Genomic DNA, 18817 nt, shown 5'->3' with positions numbered 1-18817 from the left:
TGGGGAGCTGGATGATAGAGTAACTAGCAACCAAATGATGAATGAAAGGGTAAAAGAAAATGACTAGATATAAGTAGGAAAAAACAAGCCAAACACAGCTTTGACTTGGTTTATGTTTAAATGACAAAAAAATCTAGACTTAGGTCCAAAAGAGGTAGAAAAATAAAGATACATTATTGTGACAATATTACATTTAAAAGATACCATAAAAAAATCACAAAACGAATGAGTATCTCAAAGTAAAAGAAAATTTCAAAAAGATTACTGATAGCAGAGTCTAAGACTAAAATCACAATATGATAAGAATTGATTTTGTTTAGCAGGGATTACAATTTGAGCAGGGTAGTAAGCATAGCTGTAATAGTCTGTCCTAAGTCCTTAAGGTAAGAGGTCCCTGCTATGCAAATCTAACAAGCAGGGGGATATTATCTGTGGCTTTACACAGAGATTAAGCTACTTTTAAACAAAACAATGAATTTAAAAAATCTATCATCTCCAACTATTTCTTCTGTAATAGTTCATCTTTTTCTTATATATTTAAAAAAAATTAATTCAAAAGACAGAGCCACAGAGAGAGAAAGAGACACAGGGAGAAAGAAATCTTCCATCCACTGATTCACTTCTTAAATACCTGCAACAGTCAGGGTTAGCCAGGGTTAGCCTAGGAGCCAGGAATTCCATTCAGGTTACCCATGTAGGTGGCAGAGACTCAAGTACCTGAACTATTAACATACTATCTCCCAGAAAGAGCAATAGCAGGAAGCTAGATCATGAGCAGAGTAGCAGGTAAAAGGATGGAAAAAGGTATTCCATGCTAATGGATAGCAAGCAAAAACTAGCAGGAGTAGCCATCCTAAGATCAAAAAAATAGCCATCCTAATATAAAAAAAATAGACACAAAAGCTGTTCAAAGAGACAAAGAAGGGCATTATATAATGATTGAGGGATCAATTCAACAAGAGGTGACTATAATAAATGTATGTACACCCAATGGCCTGGCATTTGGCTATTTAAAATAAATGTTAATGGATCTAAAAGGAGACACAGATTCCAATACAGTATTAATGAGAGACTTCAATACCACTCTTTCATGAAAGGACAGACCAACTAGACAGAAAATCAACAAAGAAACAACAGAACTAATTGCCACTGTGGATCCAACTTATATCTACAGAACATTTCATCCCACAGTTCAACAATATAAATTCTTTTCATCTGTGTGTGGACCTTTCTCTATTATAGACCATACACAAGACCATAAAGACAGTCTCATCAAATTCAAAAAAATTGAAATCATACCATGTATCTTTTTAGACCACAATGGAACAAAACTGGAAATTCACAACCTAAGAATTTCCAGAAAATATACAAACACAAGGAGACTGAACAACAGGCCACTGAATGAACAGTCAATAATAGAATAAATCAAAAGGGAAATAAGGAAATTCCTGGAAATGAATGAAGATGACAATACACTATATCAAAACTTATGGGAGGGGTCAAAGCTGTGGAGTAGCAGGTTAAAGCCCCAGCCTGCAGTGCCAGCATTCCATATGAGAAATGGTTCAAGTCCTGGCTGCTCCACTTCTGATTCAGCTCTCTGCTGTGGCCTGGAACAAGTGCTTGGGCCCCTGCACCTGTGTGGGAGACCAGGAAGAACTTCCGGGCTCCTGGTTTCGGATCAGCTTGGGTCTGGCCATTGTGGCAATTTGGGGAGTGAACCAGCAGATGCAAGACCTCTCTTTCTCTCCCTCTGGCTCTACCTCTCTCTGTAGCTCTTTCAAGTAAAAAAAAAAAAAAAAACTTATGGGATATTGCAAAAGCAGTGGTAAGAGGAAAGTTGAGACCAATTACTGTCTGTCAAGAAATTATACAGGCATCAAATAAAGGATGAATCAATGCAACTCAAGGACCTAGAAAAACAATAACAAACCAAACCCCAAATTAGTAGGATGAAAGAAAAATTAAAATTAGATAAGAAAGCAAAATTGAAAACAAAAAAAGTACAAAATATCAGTGAAATGAAGAGCTGTTTTTTTTGAAGAAATAAACAAAACTGATACACTATTGTCCCAAACAAAAAAAAGGGGGGGAGAGAATAAAATAAAATAATATAAATAAAATAATTAAATAATAAATAAAATAAAATAAAACAATAAAATCAGAGCTGAAAAGGTAGATGTAACAACAGATACCACTTAAATAAAAAGAATCATCAGTAATTACAACAGCTATATTCCAACACATTGGGAAATCTAGAAATGGATTCATTTCTAGACACATACAATCTACCAAAATTGATTCATGAAGATGTAGGAAGCCAAAAAAGACCAATAATCAAGACAGAGATTGAATCAATAATAAAGCCCCTCCAAATAAAAAAAGTCCAGGGCTACTATGACTAGAAGAGAACATTAGGGAAACACTGCAAGACCCCAGAAGCAAAAGCAAAGATAAATTAAGCAAATGGGATTACAACAAGCTAAAAAGCATCTGCCATGCAAAGGAAACACTCAACAAAGGGAACGGACATGGGAGAAAATATTTGCAAATAATGCAACTGATAAAGGATTAATATCCAGAATTTATAAAAAGCTGAAGAAACTCAACCACAACAAAACAATCCAGTTAAGAAAAAGGCAAGGGACAGGCACTGTGGCATAGTGGGTAAAGCTGCTGCCTTCAGTGTCAGCATCCCTCATGTCCTGGCTGCTCCACTTCCAATCCAGCTCTCTACTATGGCCTCAGAAAGCAGTAGAAGATGGCCAAAAGTTTGGGTCCCTGCACCCATGTGGGAAGACCTGGAGGAAGCTCCTGGCTCCTGGCTTTGGATCAGTGCAGCTCCGGCTGTTGTGGCCAACTGGGGAGTGAACCAGTGGCTTGAAGACCTCTCTCTCTCTCTCTCTCTCTCTCTCTCTGCCTCTCCTTCTCTTTCTGTTTAACTCTGTTTTTCAAATAAATAAATAAATAAATAAATCTTAAAAAAAAAAGAAATCTGAAAATAGATCTACCATATGATCCAGCCATTCCATTCCTGGAAATTTAGCCAAAGGAAATGAAATCAGTGTATTAAAGAGTTATCTGTACCCCCATTGTTGACTGCAGCTCAATTCACAATAGCTAGGATACGGAATCAACCCAGATGTCCATCTAATGATGACTGAATAAAGGAAATGTGGTACATACACACTTTAAAATACTACTCAGTAATGAAAAAAGAATGGAATCCTGTCTTTTGCAACAAAATGAAAGCAACTGGAAACCATTATGCTTGGTGAAATAAGGCAGTCCGAAAAAGACAAATATTGTATGTTTTCTCTGATCTATGGTAACTAATACAGTACAAAAAATGTAATGTCTATATGAGCAAAATTGACATTCTGAGATTTATTATTTATAGCTCTTGTCTCTTCTGTTGAGGATCAATGTTTTTTCCTTCTTACTATATTTGTTGAATTTTTTACTTAGTGGAGGGTTAAGCTTGATTATAAAATAAACTGAAATTATGTTTTAATAAAAATGAAAAGAAAGAATAAGAAAGGAATGAGTAGAGAGGATGGGAGCATGTGTAAGAGGGAGGGTAGAACTGGAAGTATCACTATGCTCCTAAATCTGTATTAATAAAATACATGAAACTTGTTCATCTTATAAAAATAAAAACAAATAATAAAAAAACTAAAACTGGTTTTTATATATTAACTTTGTTTTCTGAAATCATGGTATGTTTATTAGTTTTAGTAGTAGTCTCTTAGACTCCTCTGAGATTTTCTATTAGCATTTTTCCATGCACAAAAAATTATATTCTTTCTTATCTTTATATATTTATCTAGATTAATGTGAATTGCTGTGGACTTTAATCTATGGAACATCTGTTGAAAGCAGGCATCCTGTGGTCTGGTGCTGTGGCTCAGTGGGTTGGGCCACCTATAATGCCTGCATCCTACATTTTTATATATGTATAAAGAGAAGAGGGGGAGGGAGGGAAAGGGAGGGAGAGGGAGGGAGAAGGAGAGAGAGAAAGAGAGGGAGAGGAAGGGAGAGAAAGAGAGGGAGAGAAAGAGAGATATGGAGGCAGAGGGGGAGGGGGGGGGAGAGAGAGGGGGAGGGGGGATACATGGGGAGAGGGGGGAGAGGGGGGAGGGGGGAGGGGGGGAATAGATGGGGAGGGGGGAGAGAGGGGGAGAGGAAGGATGGGGGAAAGGGGGGGATAGATGGGGAGAGGGGGAAGAGAGGGGGAGAGGGGGAGAGGGGGAGAGGGGGGGATAGATGGGGAGAGGGGGGAGAGAGGGGGAGAGAGGGGGAGAGGGGGGAGAGAGGGGGAGAGGGGGGAGAGAGGGGGAGAGAGAAGTATCTTCCATCCACTGGTTTATTCCTGAAATGGCTACAATGGCTGAGCCAGGGCATGCTGAAGCTAGAAGCCTGGTAATGAATCCAGATCTCTCATGTGAAGAAAAATAGAAAAGAAGGAGGGGATTGACGGAAGGAGAGAGGGAGGGAGGGATGTATCATTATCTTCTTAGAATTGTACCAATGAAATATATGTAATCTGTTCTCTTTATTATAAAAAAATTCTTTTTGAAGTTTGTAGAAGGGGCTGGCCCTGTGGTGTAGTGGGTGAAGCCGCTGCCTGTAGTGTCAGCATCCCATATGGGTGCTGGTTCGAGTCCCAGCTGCTCTACTTTCGATCCTGCTCCATGTAAATGTGCCTAGGAAAGCACTGGAGGAAAGCCCAAGTGATGGGCCCCTACACCCACATGAGAGACCTGGAAGAAGCTCTTGTCTCCTGGCTTTGTACTGGCCTAGCCATGGCTGTTGCAGCCATTTGGGGAGTGAACCAGCAGATGGAAGATCTCTTTCTGTGCCTTTCCCTTTCTCTTTTTCTGTAACTCTGCCTTTCAAATAAAATAAACAAATCTTTAAAAAAAATAAAGAAAGAAAAATAAAAATGTTTATGGAAAATAGAGAAAAGATATAGTTTCAATGCCATCCATCTTTGCTGGTTTCTTTTTTTTTTTTTTTTTTTTTTGACAGGCAGAGTGGACAATGAGAGAGAGAGAGACGAGACAGAGAGAAAGGTCTTCCTTTGCTGTTGGTTCACCCTCCAATGGCCGCAGCGGCCGACACGCTGCGGCCGGCGCACCGCGCTGATCCGATGGCAGGAGCCAGGAACCAGGTGCTTTTCCTGGTCTCCCATGCGGGTGCAGGGCCCAAGCACCTGGGCCATCCTCCACTGCACTCCCTGGCCACAGCAGAGAGCTGGCCTGGAAGAGGGGCAACCAGGACTTTGCTGGTTTCTAATGAGAAATCTGCACTGATTAAAATCATTCTTTCGGCCGGCACCGCGGCTCACTAGGCTAATCCTCCGCCTGCGGCACCGGCACACCGGGTTCTAGTCCTGGTCGGGGCGCCGGATTCTGTCCCGGTTGCCCCTCTTCCAGGCCAGCTCTCTGCTGTGGCCAGGGAGTGCAGTGGAGGATGGCCCAGGTGCTTGGGCCCTGCACCCCATGGGAGACCAGGAGAAGTACCTGGCTCCTGCCATCGGATCAGCGCAGTGCGCCGGGCGCGGCGGCCATTGGAGGGTGAACCAACGGCAAAGAAAGACCTTTCTCTCTGTCTCTCTCTCTCTCATTGTCCACTCTGCCTGTCAAAAAAAAAAAAAAAAAATCATTCTTTCTTATATGTAATGTGTCTTTTCTTAAAAGTGATCTCCTGGATTTTTTATATTATTATGTTTTAGTTGTTAAAAAATGTTATTAATTTTATTTGAAATGCAGAGAGACAGAGACAAGAGAGATTTTCCATCTATTGGTTCATTCCCAAATTTCTAGAGAAGTCAGGGGCACAGAATTCTACCCAGCTCTCCCTCATGAGAGTCAGGGACCCAAATACTTGAGTCATCACTCACTGCCTCTGAGAGTGCCCATTAGAAGGAAGTCAGATTAGAAGTAGAACCAACATTCAAACCTAGCTACCCTGACATAACATGTGGGCATCCCAAATGGCAATGTAACAAATTCGCCAAATACACACCCTTATAAACTTTGTCATTCTTTTTTCAGGACACAATGTGTCCAATTGTATTTTTCTTTGCATTAACCTGTTTGGGATTATGTAAATTTCTTGAATATGTAAAACCTGTCTTCCCATATTTGGGAAGTTTTACCCAATTATTTCTTCATTTTTTTTCTGCCTGAATCTCTCTTCTTTTTCTGGAATTACAATTACGTTATATTAGATGCTTTTAAACCACAACCACTGAAGCTCTGCTCATTTTTAATATTTTTATTGCTTTAGCTTTCAAAATAAAATAGTTTCTACTGATTTATATATGAGTTCAGTGATTCTTCTGCCAACTCCATATTACCTTCAAGCTCATATCATATACTTTTCTTCTTTCAGATATAATTTTTAATTCTAAAATTTAATTTCAGTTGATTTTTTAAACTTTCTATTTCTCCATTCACACTGCTTTCCTCTAAACACCATGAAAATATTTCTATATTCAAGTCATTTTGCAATTTAATTATTTTTTTAAAATTTGAGAGTCAAAAGAATTTGAAAACATTCATTTATGTGGTAGTCAACTGTTAATTTTTGCATTTTTACCACAGTATATAAACAGAAGGTAGTCTGAGGTGGTTTTATGCTGCCATATTATGAATGGATCTCTTATGAGTTTCTTTTTAACTTCTGTGACACAGGATCTACAGAAGTTGAATTTGTTCTTTAAATTTTATTGGTAGAACTGGGATAATAAAGGATAATTAAATCGGTGGCTTCAAATGAGAAATTTACTGTCTACAGTTCTTGAGGCTAAAATTCTCAAGGTACTATGAAAACCATATACCATCTTCGACTCTAAAAATCATTCCTTCCCTCCTTTTTGAGCTTCTCATGATGGCCGGTGGCTGCACCAATTCAATTCAAAGTCTGGTTCTGTGTTCAGATGGTACTTGCCAAGTGCATCTTCACATTACCTTCTGTGGATCTCCAAGTTTCCCCTCTTTATAAGTACCAGTCACAATGGATTAGGGTTCACCCTAATGGACTCATTTTACCTTGATTATCTGCTAACAACCCTATCACATAGCAAGATCACTTCCTGTGATATAAGTGGTTAGAGCTTCACAAGTCTTTGTGTAGGGACACAATTCAACCCATCACAGTTTCATTTCCCCTTGGAAACATTTTTAAGCAACCATTAGCAGAAGTATTCTGAGAGTAATCTAAAAGATAGTAAATCACTTCATAAGTTTTCTATTCTATGAATATATCCCTATTGGTCATAAAAGAATGGCAAGTGACCACTAAAACCACAATATTTAGTATCATTCAAAAGTATTCACTACTTATTTTCAAAGAAACATAATGGTGGAAGAGCTCTTAAGATTTTATGACAGAAAATCTCAAAAAAAAAAAAAAAAAGGTGGGGGGAGGTGGACGGCAGTGTGGCTTAGCAGGTAAAGCCACTGTTTGCAAAGCTGGAATCTCATATGGGCACCAGTTCCAGTCCTGGATACTCCACTTCCAATCCAGCTCCTTGCCAATCCATCTGGGAAAGCAGCAGCAGATGGCTGAAGTGTATGGGACTCTGAACCCATGTGGGAGACCTGGAAGAAGCTCCTGACTCCTGAATTCGGTCTGGCACAGCCCTGGGAGTTGAGGCCATTTGGGGAGTGAACCAGCAGATGGAAGTGCTCTCTCTTGCTGCTTCTCTATCTCTATTTCTCTTTCTCTCTCTGTTGCTCTTCCTTTCCAATAAATAAAATAAATCTTAAAAAAAGATTTTACAATAGTGTATGTTTAATATCAATGCCTTATTATAATTCTAATTATATGGATTTTTTAATAAGGCCCTCATCAATATTATCAGTAGGTCAAATCTTTTCAAAGTACACAAATTTATAAAAAATTTATACTAAACAGCATAGTATATGGCGGGAGAAGAAAAGAAAGGTCATCGATAAGGAGGGTCTATAAAACACGGAATGACATTTGAACCTACTTTAAAAGTTTTAAGCTATTAAAAATTTGCACAAACCCAGGTGATCTCAATTCGTATCAAATCATCAAACTGAATAATATAATGATCCTAGGACAACTGAAATCTTACAATTAACAAAATAGTAAACAGTGCTATTTTCGTTTAAAAAATATTACATGATGAGTCAAGAAGTTCTGAGTGCAAATCTGAGTGAAACAATTACCATCACAACATACTCTTCTAGTCAGGAAGCAAAATAGTTCTTTAGTGATTAGAAGCCTTACATCTGCAACTGAATTTATTCCATCAGCCAAAAGACGCATTTATGCTGTCACCATGACATTTTCAGAAGAGTTTAAATTACAAAACTTGAGACAGCTTCACAGCAATTCTTTTTCTAAAATATTTTATTAAAGATTATTTATTTATTTATTTGAGAGGTAGAGTTATAGACACTGAGAGGGAGAGACAAAGAGAGAGGTCTTCCATCTACTGGTTCACTCCTCATATGGCGACAATGGCTAGAGCTGTGCCGATCTGAAGCCAGGAGCCAGGAGCTTCCTTTAGGTCTCCCACATGGGAGCAGGGGCCCAAGGACTTGAGCCATCTTCTACTGCTTTCCCAGGCCATAGCAGAGAGCTGGATTGGAAGTGGAGCAGCCGGGACTCGAACTGGCGCCTGTAAGGGATGCCAGCAGTGCAGGCGGAGGATTAACCTACTGCACCACGGCGCTGGCCCCTCAAAGCAATTCTTAATTTAACCACCCTGATCTGATGGCCCAGTTTAAAAAAAAGATAAGATACTGGCTGGCGCCCCGGCTCACTAGGCTAATCCTCCGCCTGCAGCGCCGGCGCCCAGGGTTCTAGTCCCGGCTGGGGCACCAGGTTCTGTCCCGGTTGCCCCTCTTCCAGTCCAGCTCTCTGCTATGGCCTGGGAAGCCAGTGGAGGATGGCCTAGGTCCTTGGGCCCTGCACCCGCAAGGGAGACCAGGAGGAAGCACCTGGCTCCTGGCTTTGGATCGGCGCAGCGCGTTGGCCGCAGCAGCCACTTAGGGGGTGAATTAACAGAAAAAGGAAAACCTTTCTCTCTCTCACTGTCTAACTGCCTGTAAAAAAAAAAAAAAAAAAGATACGATGCTTAATAGAAGAGAACTCTTTCACCAAAATAGAAAACAATTCTTTTAAAATTGCATTACCTTAATTTCCTTTCATAAATCAAATGTACCAACCTGGGGATTAGAGCATTTTATCTCCAGTGATTCTAGGTCAACATGAAGACAGACAACAAATGAATGTCTAGTATCAGGTCCCGTAGCGAGGAGTTTCTGAGATGTGACAGCTAGGGTAGAGGTACAGCCCATAGGCTCCACTAAAGAAAGAGTCACTTGTTTTCCAAGGAGGGTATATATGCTAAAATGATGCAAGTTGATGGTCCAAGGAAAAGCATCACCTGATAAAGAAATTGGGAAGAACAAACACACAATAGTCACTTTATAGTAAACTACTGTTTGTACCTGAAATACAAAGTACTCAATACTGTGTAATGAATAGCACATATACTAGAAACAAAATTGCTAAACAATTTATGTGCTATTAAAAAGTTACCTTTTAAAATGTTTATATCTATAACATACAAAATTACTAATTATAAACATTATAATATATGAATAGAAGTGAAAGAATCTGATAACATAAAAAGAAAGTCTAATTTCCTGTTATCTCAAACTAGTTGGTGGTACTGTGTAGCTGCTGGAAATGCACGCATTATACACTGGAGACCCTACAAAATGGATTAAATTAGGAACATGCTATAATAATTGTGTAGACTAATGATGACGTTAGATTTGGCTGTGGAATGAGAGAAGGAAAGAATAAACAATCTACTATGGTCTGCTGGACCCAAATCATGTAGTATGCTTATTAAAGACAGAGGTTCCTTCAATTTCTACTTAATTAGAATATCTGGCAGTAAGACTCAAGATGCATTTCAATATACTGGCTGCATGTTCTTTATTATCAGCTATGTTTAAATGAAGTACACTTTATCAAAAAAATTAGCATGCATAAATTTCAGGATTAAAATCTAATTTTCTTCTTTTATATCTTTACTTTTATTTATTTATTTATTTATTTTTTTTGACAGGCAGAGTTAGTGAGAGAGACAGAGAGAAAGGTCTTTCTTCCATTGGTTCAACCCCCCAAATGGCCGCTACGGCCGGTGATGCACCGATCCGAAGCCAGGAGCCAGGTGCTTCTCCTGGTCTCCCATGCGGGTGCAGGGCCCAAGGACTTGGGCCATCCTCCACTGCCTTCCTGGCCACAGCAGAGAGCTGGACTGGAAGAGGAGCAACCGGGACAGAATCCGGTGCCCCAACCGGGACTAGAAACTAGGGCACTGTCGCCGCAGGCAGAGGATTTTAGCTTAGTGAGTCACGGCGCCGGTCTACACCTTTACTTTTTTTTTTTTTTTTTTTCTTTTTGACAGGCAGAGTGGACAGTGAGAGAGAGAGAGAGACAGACAGAAAGGTCTTCCTTTTGCCATTGGTTCACCCTCCAATGGCTGCCGCGGCCGGTGCACTGTGGCCAGCGCACTGCGCTGATCCAAAGCCAGTAGCCAGGTGCCTCTTCTGGTCTCCCATGCAGTTGTAGGGCCCAAGGACTTAGGCCATCCTCCACTGCACTTTCCTGGCCACAGCAGAGAGCTGGACTGGAAGAGGGGCAACTGGGACAGAATCCGGCGCCCCAACCGGGACTAGAACCCGGGGCGCCAGCGCCGCAGGCGGAGGATTAGCCTATTGAGCCACTGCACCGGCCACCTTTACTTTTTATTAGCCTACATTAAACAAGATTAACTCATTAGTAAACTTTATAGACAAAGCCATTTTTTTTATTATGGTTATAGATAAAGTACTCAGTCAAATAACTTAGAAAAAGCTCACGAAGAATTAGAATACTTATAAACATTTACTATCGTGATGGTAAATCTTAGAAAACCATGTTCCAGGACGGCACCACGGCTCACTAGGCTAATCCTCTGCCTTGTGGCGCCAGCACACCGGGTTCTAGTCCCGGTCAGGGCGCCGGATTCTGTCCCGGTTGCCCCTCTTCCAGGCCAGCTCTCTGCTATGGCCAGGGAGTGCAGTGGAGGATGGCCCTAGTACTTGGGCCCTGTACCCCGTGGGAGACCAGGAGAAGCACCTGGCTCCTGCCATCGGATCAGCGTGGTGCACCGGCCGCAGCAAGCCGGCCGCGGCGGCCATTGGAGGGTGAACCAACGGCAAAAGGAAGACCTTTGTCTCTGTCTCTCTCTCTCTCACTGTCCACTCTGCCTGTCAAAAAAAGATAAAAGTAAATTATATATTAATAGAACCAAATTGCAAAAAGAAAAGAAAGATCTGAATTGAATGGCCCTAAAGTCCAATTTGAAGCTTTCCCCCAAATATTTATTAACTATAATGAGAATTGGGTGATTTTTGCAATGGAGAAACCTGATGGATACAAGTTCAAAATGAACATCACCAATAACGGAACATGTGAAAAGCATGGAGAACCTGATAGGATGCAAGCAGAAGAAAACACTGTGACTTCTGTGTTTCTGAGATGTACCTGCTATATACATGGAAGAGGAATATAATCATGAGGTAACATCAGACACACCCCACTGATCGAATATTCTGCCAAATAACTGGCCTTCAAAGGCCATGAAAGTCAAAGACTGAAATAGACCCAACACTGAAATAATTAAAAAGAAGTGATAATTAAACACAATGAGTGATCCTCAATTATATTTTTTCTATAAAGCATATTACTGGGACAACTGGCAAAACATTAAGTAGGGTCTAATCATGATTTAGAAATCTAAAAAATGGAGTAATACAAATAAACCACTAAGGTAAATAAGAATTATATGCGAAAATAGTCCTTGTGTTTCACAGATGCTGCGCAGTTCTCACATCAGTTTCCATTAAAACTCAGTAAATCCAACAACAGCAAAGTTTTAACTTACAAATGATCTCAATATTCCACTTCTGTCAAAATATTTTATTAAAGTAATAGGCAACTCTTTCAAAGAAGAAAAAACAAACCTCTGCTAGGCATAGTGCAAAAACCCATCTGCTCAGAGGTGTTGGCTGGATGCAGCAAATTACATCTCCAAGTCTCATTCCAAGTGCTCCCTAACGAAACTAAAGATGTTGATTTTATTTTTGACACGAACACCCCATACCAATTGGATCTGGCTATGTTAGAGATGGTCTCTCCTCCATAACAACTGAAATGAGATGACACATTTCAACAGTCCCTCACACTGAACTTTAGAAGTTCAAGTTCACTACAGAAGGCGCCTCCTCAAATCTATAGTGAGGATTATTCTTGTTCACTTTTAATCATATATTTCATGCTTCTCTACCCAATACTTTTTCAATTGTTTACGGATTTTGTAAGTCAGAGTTGACCTTTTCAAAGTTGTCTTCTATTTGCAATAATCCAAAATGATTCACTCTAAACAGCTTGAAATCATCAAAACATCTACAAGTGTACAGTAAGCAAGTATTCTGTGCCATGTTTTGTGTTAAGTGATAACATAGAGGTGAACAAAATATGCCTCCTGTTCTTTTCACTCTAAAACAGGAACTAGATGCTGAGTGAAATTGCTTTTTTTTTTTTTAATTGGGATAAAGGTGGTAGATATAATGAGTGAGGTGCAATAACAGGACAGAATTGGGGGATAGCATAAAATATGAGAAGGAGAAGGAAGCCTGGAGATCACAAAGGTGGAAGCCATGTTTGTAGCATACAGTAAGTCCTAGTGATAAAATACTGCTGCTCTTGTTCAAAGAATACAGAAAAGGCTACTGTGAACTGAGCTGCAATAAACACATGGATACAGAAAACTCTTCCATATGCTGATTTCATTTCCTTTGGGTATATCCCCAGGAGTGGTATTGCTGGTCATATGGTATATCTATTTTCAGGTATCTGAGGAATCTACTGAGAGAAAGGGAGAGACAGAGAGATCAATTTCTATCCTATGGTTCACTTTTCAAATGTCTGTAATAGCTAGGACTGGACCATGTCAAAGTAAGGAGCCTGAAACTCCATATAGGTCTCCCACGTGCTAGGGACCCAAGTACGTACTTGGGCCATCTTCTGCTACCTTCTGAGGCACGTTAGCAGGGAGCTGGATCAGAAGTAGAGCAGCCAGGGTCCAATCAGCAGCCATATGGGATGCTGGCATTGTAAGCAGTGGCTTAACTCTACTTTTCATATAAATAAATCTTTAAAAATTAATTAGTTAATTAAAGAGAGGCTGTAGGATGGAGCAAGAAAAAGAAGAGAGATGCATGAATAAAGTACAGTACAGTTCGTAGGAATTAAAAAAAAACTGAAATTTTCAGAACTGAGACAAGTCTAACTCACTCTTCTATAGTGATACAGATTATTTTTCTAAAGGACTACCAGAATCAACTTTCTCATTCTTTTAGATGTCTCAGAAAGCTTTAAGGTGCAAATAAAATGGCTCCATTCTAATGTGGTTGTATTCCGGATGATAATCCTGAATAATTTTTAAAACAATTAAATTTTAAGTCATATTTTCTGTTCAGGGAGTTGTACAGCATACCAAAATATTTCAATAAAAATAAGATTGAAGTATACAACCTTATGTATGTAATAAAGTATTCTTTGTGGTCCATTCCATGATATATCTAAAATACTGGCTTTAGAGAATTATGATTTTAATAGAAATTTAGAACTCCTAAATGAAAGGCAAGCAATACCAAAGATAAAGATAAAAGTAATCAGGGGATGGTGTTGCAGCACAGTTAGTTAAGATGCTGCTTACAGAAAATTCAGAAGAATCAAAATCATACCATGCATCTTTTCAGACCACAATGGAAGGAAGCTGGAAATTAGCAACTCAGGAATCCCTAGAGCATATGTAAACACATGGAGACTGAACAATATGCTCCTGAATGAACAGTGGGTCATAGAAGAAATCAAAAGAGAAATCAAAAACTTTCTAGAAGCAAATGAAGATAACAACACAACATATCCCAAAACTTATAAGATAGAGCAAAAGCAGTGTTAAGATGAGTTTATAGCAATAGGTGCCTACATCAAGCAATTGGAAAGGCACCAAATAAATGAGTTAAAAATGCATCTCAAGGATCCAGAAAAACTGCAGCAAACCAAACCAAAAACTTGTAGGAGAAGAGAAATAATTTTTTTTTTCTTTGACAGACAGAGTGGACAGTGAGAGAGAGAGACAAAGGTCTTCCTTTTCCGCTGGTTCACCCTCCAATGGCCGCTGCGGCCGGTGCGCTGTGGCCAGTGCGCTGTGGCCAGCACGCCGTGGCCAGCGCACCGCGCTGATCCAAAGCCAGGAGCCAGGTGCTTCTCCTGGTCTCCCATGGGGTGCAGGGCCCAAGCACTTGGGCCATCCTCCACTGCACTCCCAGGCCACAGCAGAGAGCTGGACTGGAAGAGGAGGGACCAGGACAGAATCTGGCGCCCCGACCAGGACTAGAAACCGGTGTGCCGGTGCCACAGACGGAGGATTAGCCTATTGAGCCACGGCGCCCGCCGAAGAGAAATAATTAAAATCAGAGAAGTAACCAACAGGATTGAATCCAAAAAAAATTACAAAAAATCAGCCAAACGAAGAGCTGGTTGTTTGAAAAAATAAACAAAATTGCCACCCCACTGGTCCAACTATCCAAAAAAAGGAGAGAGAAGACCCAAATAATTAAAATCAGAGATGAAAAAGGAAACGTAACAACAGACACCACAGAAATAAAAAAAGAGACATCAGAAATTACTACAAAGAGTTATATGCCAGAAACTGGGAAATCTATCAGATATGGATAGATTCCAGGACACAAACAACCTAGCTAAATTGAACCAGAAAGACATAGAAAACCTAAACAGACCCATAACTGAGACAGAAATTGAATCAGTAATAAAGTCCCTCCCAAAAAAGAAAAGCCCAGGACTAGATGGATTCAATGCTGAATTCTACCAGACATTTAAAGAAGAACTAACTCCAATTCTTCTCAAACTATTCAGAACAATCGAAAAAGAATCCTCTCAAATTCTTTCTGTGAAGCCAGCATCACCTTAATCCCTAAGCCTGAAAAAGATGCAGCAGAGAAAGATAATTACAGACCAATTTCCCTGATGAACATAGATGCAAAAATCCTCAAAATTCTGGCCAATAGAATGCAACAATGCATCAGAAAGATCATCCACCCAGACCAAGTGGAATTTATCCTAGTATGCAGGGATGGTTCAACGTTCACAAATCAATCAATGTGATACACCACATTAACAAACTGCAGAAGAAAAACCATATGATTGTCTCAATAGATTCCAAGAAAGCATCTGATAAAATACAACACCCTTTCATGATGAAAACTCTAAGCAAATTGGGTATAGAAAAAACATTCCTCAATACAATCAAAGCAATTTTGAAAAAGACATGGCCAGCATCCTATTGAATGGGGAAAAGTTGGAAGTATTTCCACTGAGATCTGGTACTAGACAGGGATGCCCACTCTCACCATTGCTATTCAATATAGTACTTGAAGTTTTAGCCAGAGCCATTAGGCAAGAAAAAGAAATTAAAGGGATACAAATTGGGAAGAAAGAGGTCAAACTATCTCTCTTCGCAGATGACATTATTCTTTATTTAGGGGATCCAAAGACCTCTACTAAGATACTGTTGGAACTCTTAGAAGAGTAGCAGGGTATAAATCAATGCACAAAAATCAACAGCTGTTTTATACACAGACAATGCCATGGCTGCAAAAGAACATCTAACACCAATCCCATTCACAATAGCCACAAAAACAATCAAATACCTTGGAATAAACTTAACCAAGGACGTTAAAGATCTCTACGATGAAAATTACAAAACCTTAAAGAAAGAAATAGTAGAGGATACCAAGAAATGGAAAAATTTTCCATGCTCATGGATTGGAAGAATCAACATCATCAAAATGTCCATTCTTCCAAAAGCAATTTATAGATTCAATATGATACCAATCCAAATACCAAAGACATTCTTCTTAGATCTGGAAAAAATGGTGCTGAAATTCAATGGAGGCACAGGAGACCTCAAATAGCTAAAGCAATCTTGTACAACAAAAACAAAGCTGGAGGCATCACAATACCAGATTTCATGCCATACTATAGGGCAGCTGTAATCAAAACAGCATGCAGATGGACAGACCAATGGAACAGAATAGAAACACCAGAAATCAACCCAAACATCTACAGCCAACTTATATTTGGTCAAGGATCTAAAACCAATTCCTGAAGCAAGGACAGTCTATTCAACAAATGCTGCTGGGAAAACTGGATCTCCACATGCAGAAAAAGCCATGGCCAGCATGAAGCAAGACCCCTACCTTACAGCTTACACAAAAATCCACTCAACATGGATTAAAGATCTAAATCTACAACCTGACACCATCAAATTATTAGAGAGCATTGGAGAAATCCTGCAAGATAAAAGCACAGGTAAAGATTTCTTGGAAAAGACCCCAGAGACACAAGCAGTCAAAGCCAGAATTAACAATTGGGATTACATCAAATTGAGAAGTTTCTGTACTGCAAAAGAAACAGTCAGGAAAGTGAAGAGGCAACCAACAGAACAGGAAAAATATTTGCAAACTATGCTACAGATAAAGGATTAATAACCAGAATCCACAAAGAGATCAAGAAACTCCACAATAAAAAAACAAACAACCCACTTAAGAGATGGGCCAAGGACCTCAATAGATATTTTTCAAAAGAGGAAATCCAAATGGCCAATAGACACATGAAAAAATGTTCAGGATCACTAGCCATCAGGGAAATGCAAATCAAAACCACAATGAGGTTTCACCTCACCCCGGTCAGAATGGCTTAAATACAGAAATCAACTAACAACAGATGCTGGCAAGGATGTGGGGAAAAAGGGACACTAACCCACTGTCGGTGGGAATGCAAACTGGTCAAGCCACTATGGAAGTCAATTTGGAGATTCCTCAGAAACTTGAATATAACCTAGCCATCCCACTCCTTGGAATTTACCCAAAGGAAATTAAATTGGCAAATAAAAAAGCTGTCTGTACCTCAATGTTTATTGCAGCTCAATTTACAAAAGCTAAGACATAGACTCAACCTAAATGCTATAACCCAAAAGTGGTACTTTGGAAATTTATATTTATTAAATAAGTTTTTTTTTTCCAAATAAAAGGTGCTAATTACAATACAGAAAAACCCATATGGAAGTGCCAGTTGAATCCTGTCTGCTATGCTTATGATCCAGTTCCCTGCCATTTCTCCTGGGAAGGCAGCAGAAGATGGACCAAGTGTCTGTGACTTTGACCCTTACATGGGAGACCAGAATGGAGCTTATTTTGGCCTAGACCCAGCTGTTGCAACCATTAGTGGTATGGATGGAAAATCTTTCTTTTTGTGTCTCTTCCTGCTTCTACAGCTAGCTCATCTCTCTCTTGCGTGTGCACTCTCCCTTTCTCTCTTTAAAGATTTATTTACAACTTTTGGATTATAGAGGCTTTCCGCCCCATAACCTCCTTCCCACCTGCAACCATCCCATCTCCCACTCCCTCTCGCATCCCATTCTTCAGTAAGATTCATTTTTAATTGTCTTTATATACAGAAGATCAACTTAGTATATACTAAGTAAAGATTTCAAGAGACTGCATCTACACAGACACACAAAGTATAGAGTACTGTTTGAGTACAAGTTTTACCATTAATTCACATAGTAAAACACATTAAGGACAGAGATCCTACATGGGGAATAAGTGCACAGTGACTCCCGTTGTTGATTTAACAATTGACACTTATTTATGACGTCAGTAATCACCCGGGGCTCTTGTCATGAGTTGCCAAGGCTATGGAAGCCTCTTGAGTTCACAAACTCTGACCTTATTTAGACAAGGCCCTAGTCAAAGTAGAAGCTCTCTCCTCCCTTCAGAGAAAGGTACCTCCTTCTTTGATGTCCTGTTCTTTCTGCTGGGATCTCAATCACAGAGATCTTTCATTTAGATCATTTTTTTTTTGCCACAGTGGCTTGGCCTTCCATGCCTGAGAAACTCTCATGGGCTTTTTAGCTGGATCTGAATGCCTTAAGGGCCGATTCTGAGGCCAGAGTGCTGTTTAGGGCATTTGCCATTCTATGAGTTTGCTGTGTATCCCGCTTCCCATGTTGGATTGTTCTCTCCTTTTGAATTCTATCAGTTTTTATTAGCAGACACTAGTCTTGTTTATGTGATCCCTTTGACACTTATTCCTATTGTTATGATCAATTATGAACTTAAACTGATCATGGTAAGTGATTTTTTTTAAAAGTTCAAAATAAAGTAAGTTGCTGACTAACTTAGTTAAAAAAAAGACTACAGTAACATTGTACACTTTAAAGATGAAGATTTGTTTAGTCCCTAAGACATTCATAATGTATCTAAACAATGAGAAAAATAAAATTTCTTATATATAAATACAAGTAGGAACTTTTGGCAGATATTCTGTAGGAATAAGAGGGATTTTAAATGAGGGTTAAACATATAAAGACTGTTGGGCAGTATATATCAATCCTTCTATGAAATCCAGTAGAAAAAAGGAAGTCTGATATTGTCACCACATCATTAAGAAACATCTCTGAAGGATTAGGTTTATAGCAACTTAATTGATCTACTACACTTGATAAACATGCTAAAAACAAATAAACCTGGGGCTGTCGCTGTGGCACAGCAGGTAAAGCTACTGTGTGTAGTGCTGGCATCCCATGTCTGCACCAATTCATGTCTCAGCTGCTCTACTTCTG

General features: G+C 39.6%; 1 protein-coding gene across 21 annotated transcripts in view; it reads right to left on the bottom strand.

Moving 5' to 3' along the window:
* VPS13B (vacuolar protein sorting 13 homolog B) overlaps window positions 1-18817 on the bottom strand; it is a 779033-nt gene that overhangs the window by 390031 nt on the left and 370185 nt on the right. For all 21 annotated transcript variants that reach the window (XM_089336373.1, XM_089336374.1, XM_051844658.3 and 18 more), the window contains one exon: window positions 9213-9433. In XM_089336373.1, coding sequence (XP_089192499.1) covers window positions 9213-9433 — 221 coding nt within the window. The remainder of the gene's footprint in view (window positions 1-9212; window positions 9434-18817) is intronic.

Source organism: Oryctolagus cuniculus, chromosome 6 (assembly GCF_051225735.1).
Source record: "Oryctolagus cuniculus isolate XC-2025 breed Fujian yellow rabbit chromosome 6, ASM5122573v1, whole genome shotgun sequence".
NCBI lineage: Eukaryota > Metazoa > Chordata > Mammalia > Lagomorpha > Leporidae > Oryctolagus > Oryctolagus cuniculus.
This window is presented reverse-complemented; position numbering and strand designations above follow the sequence as displayed.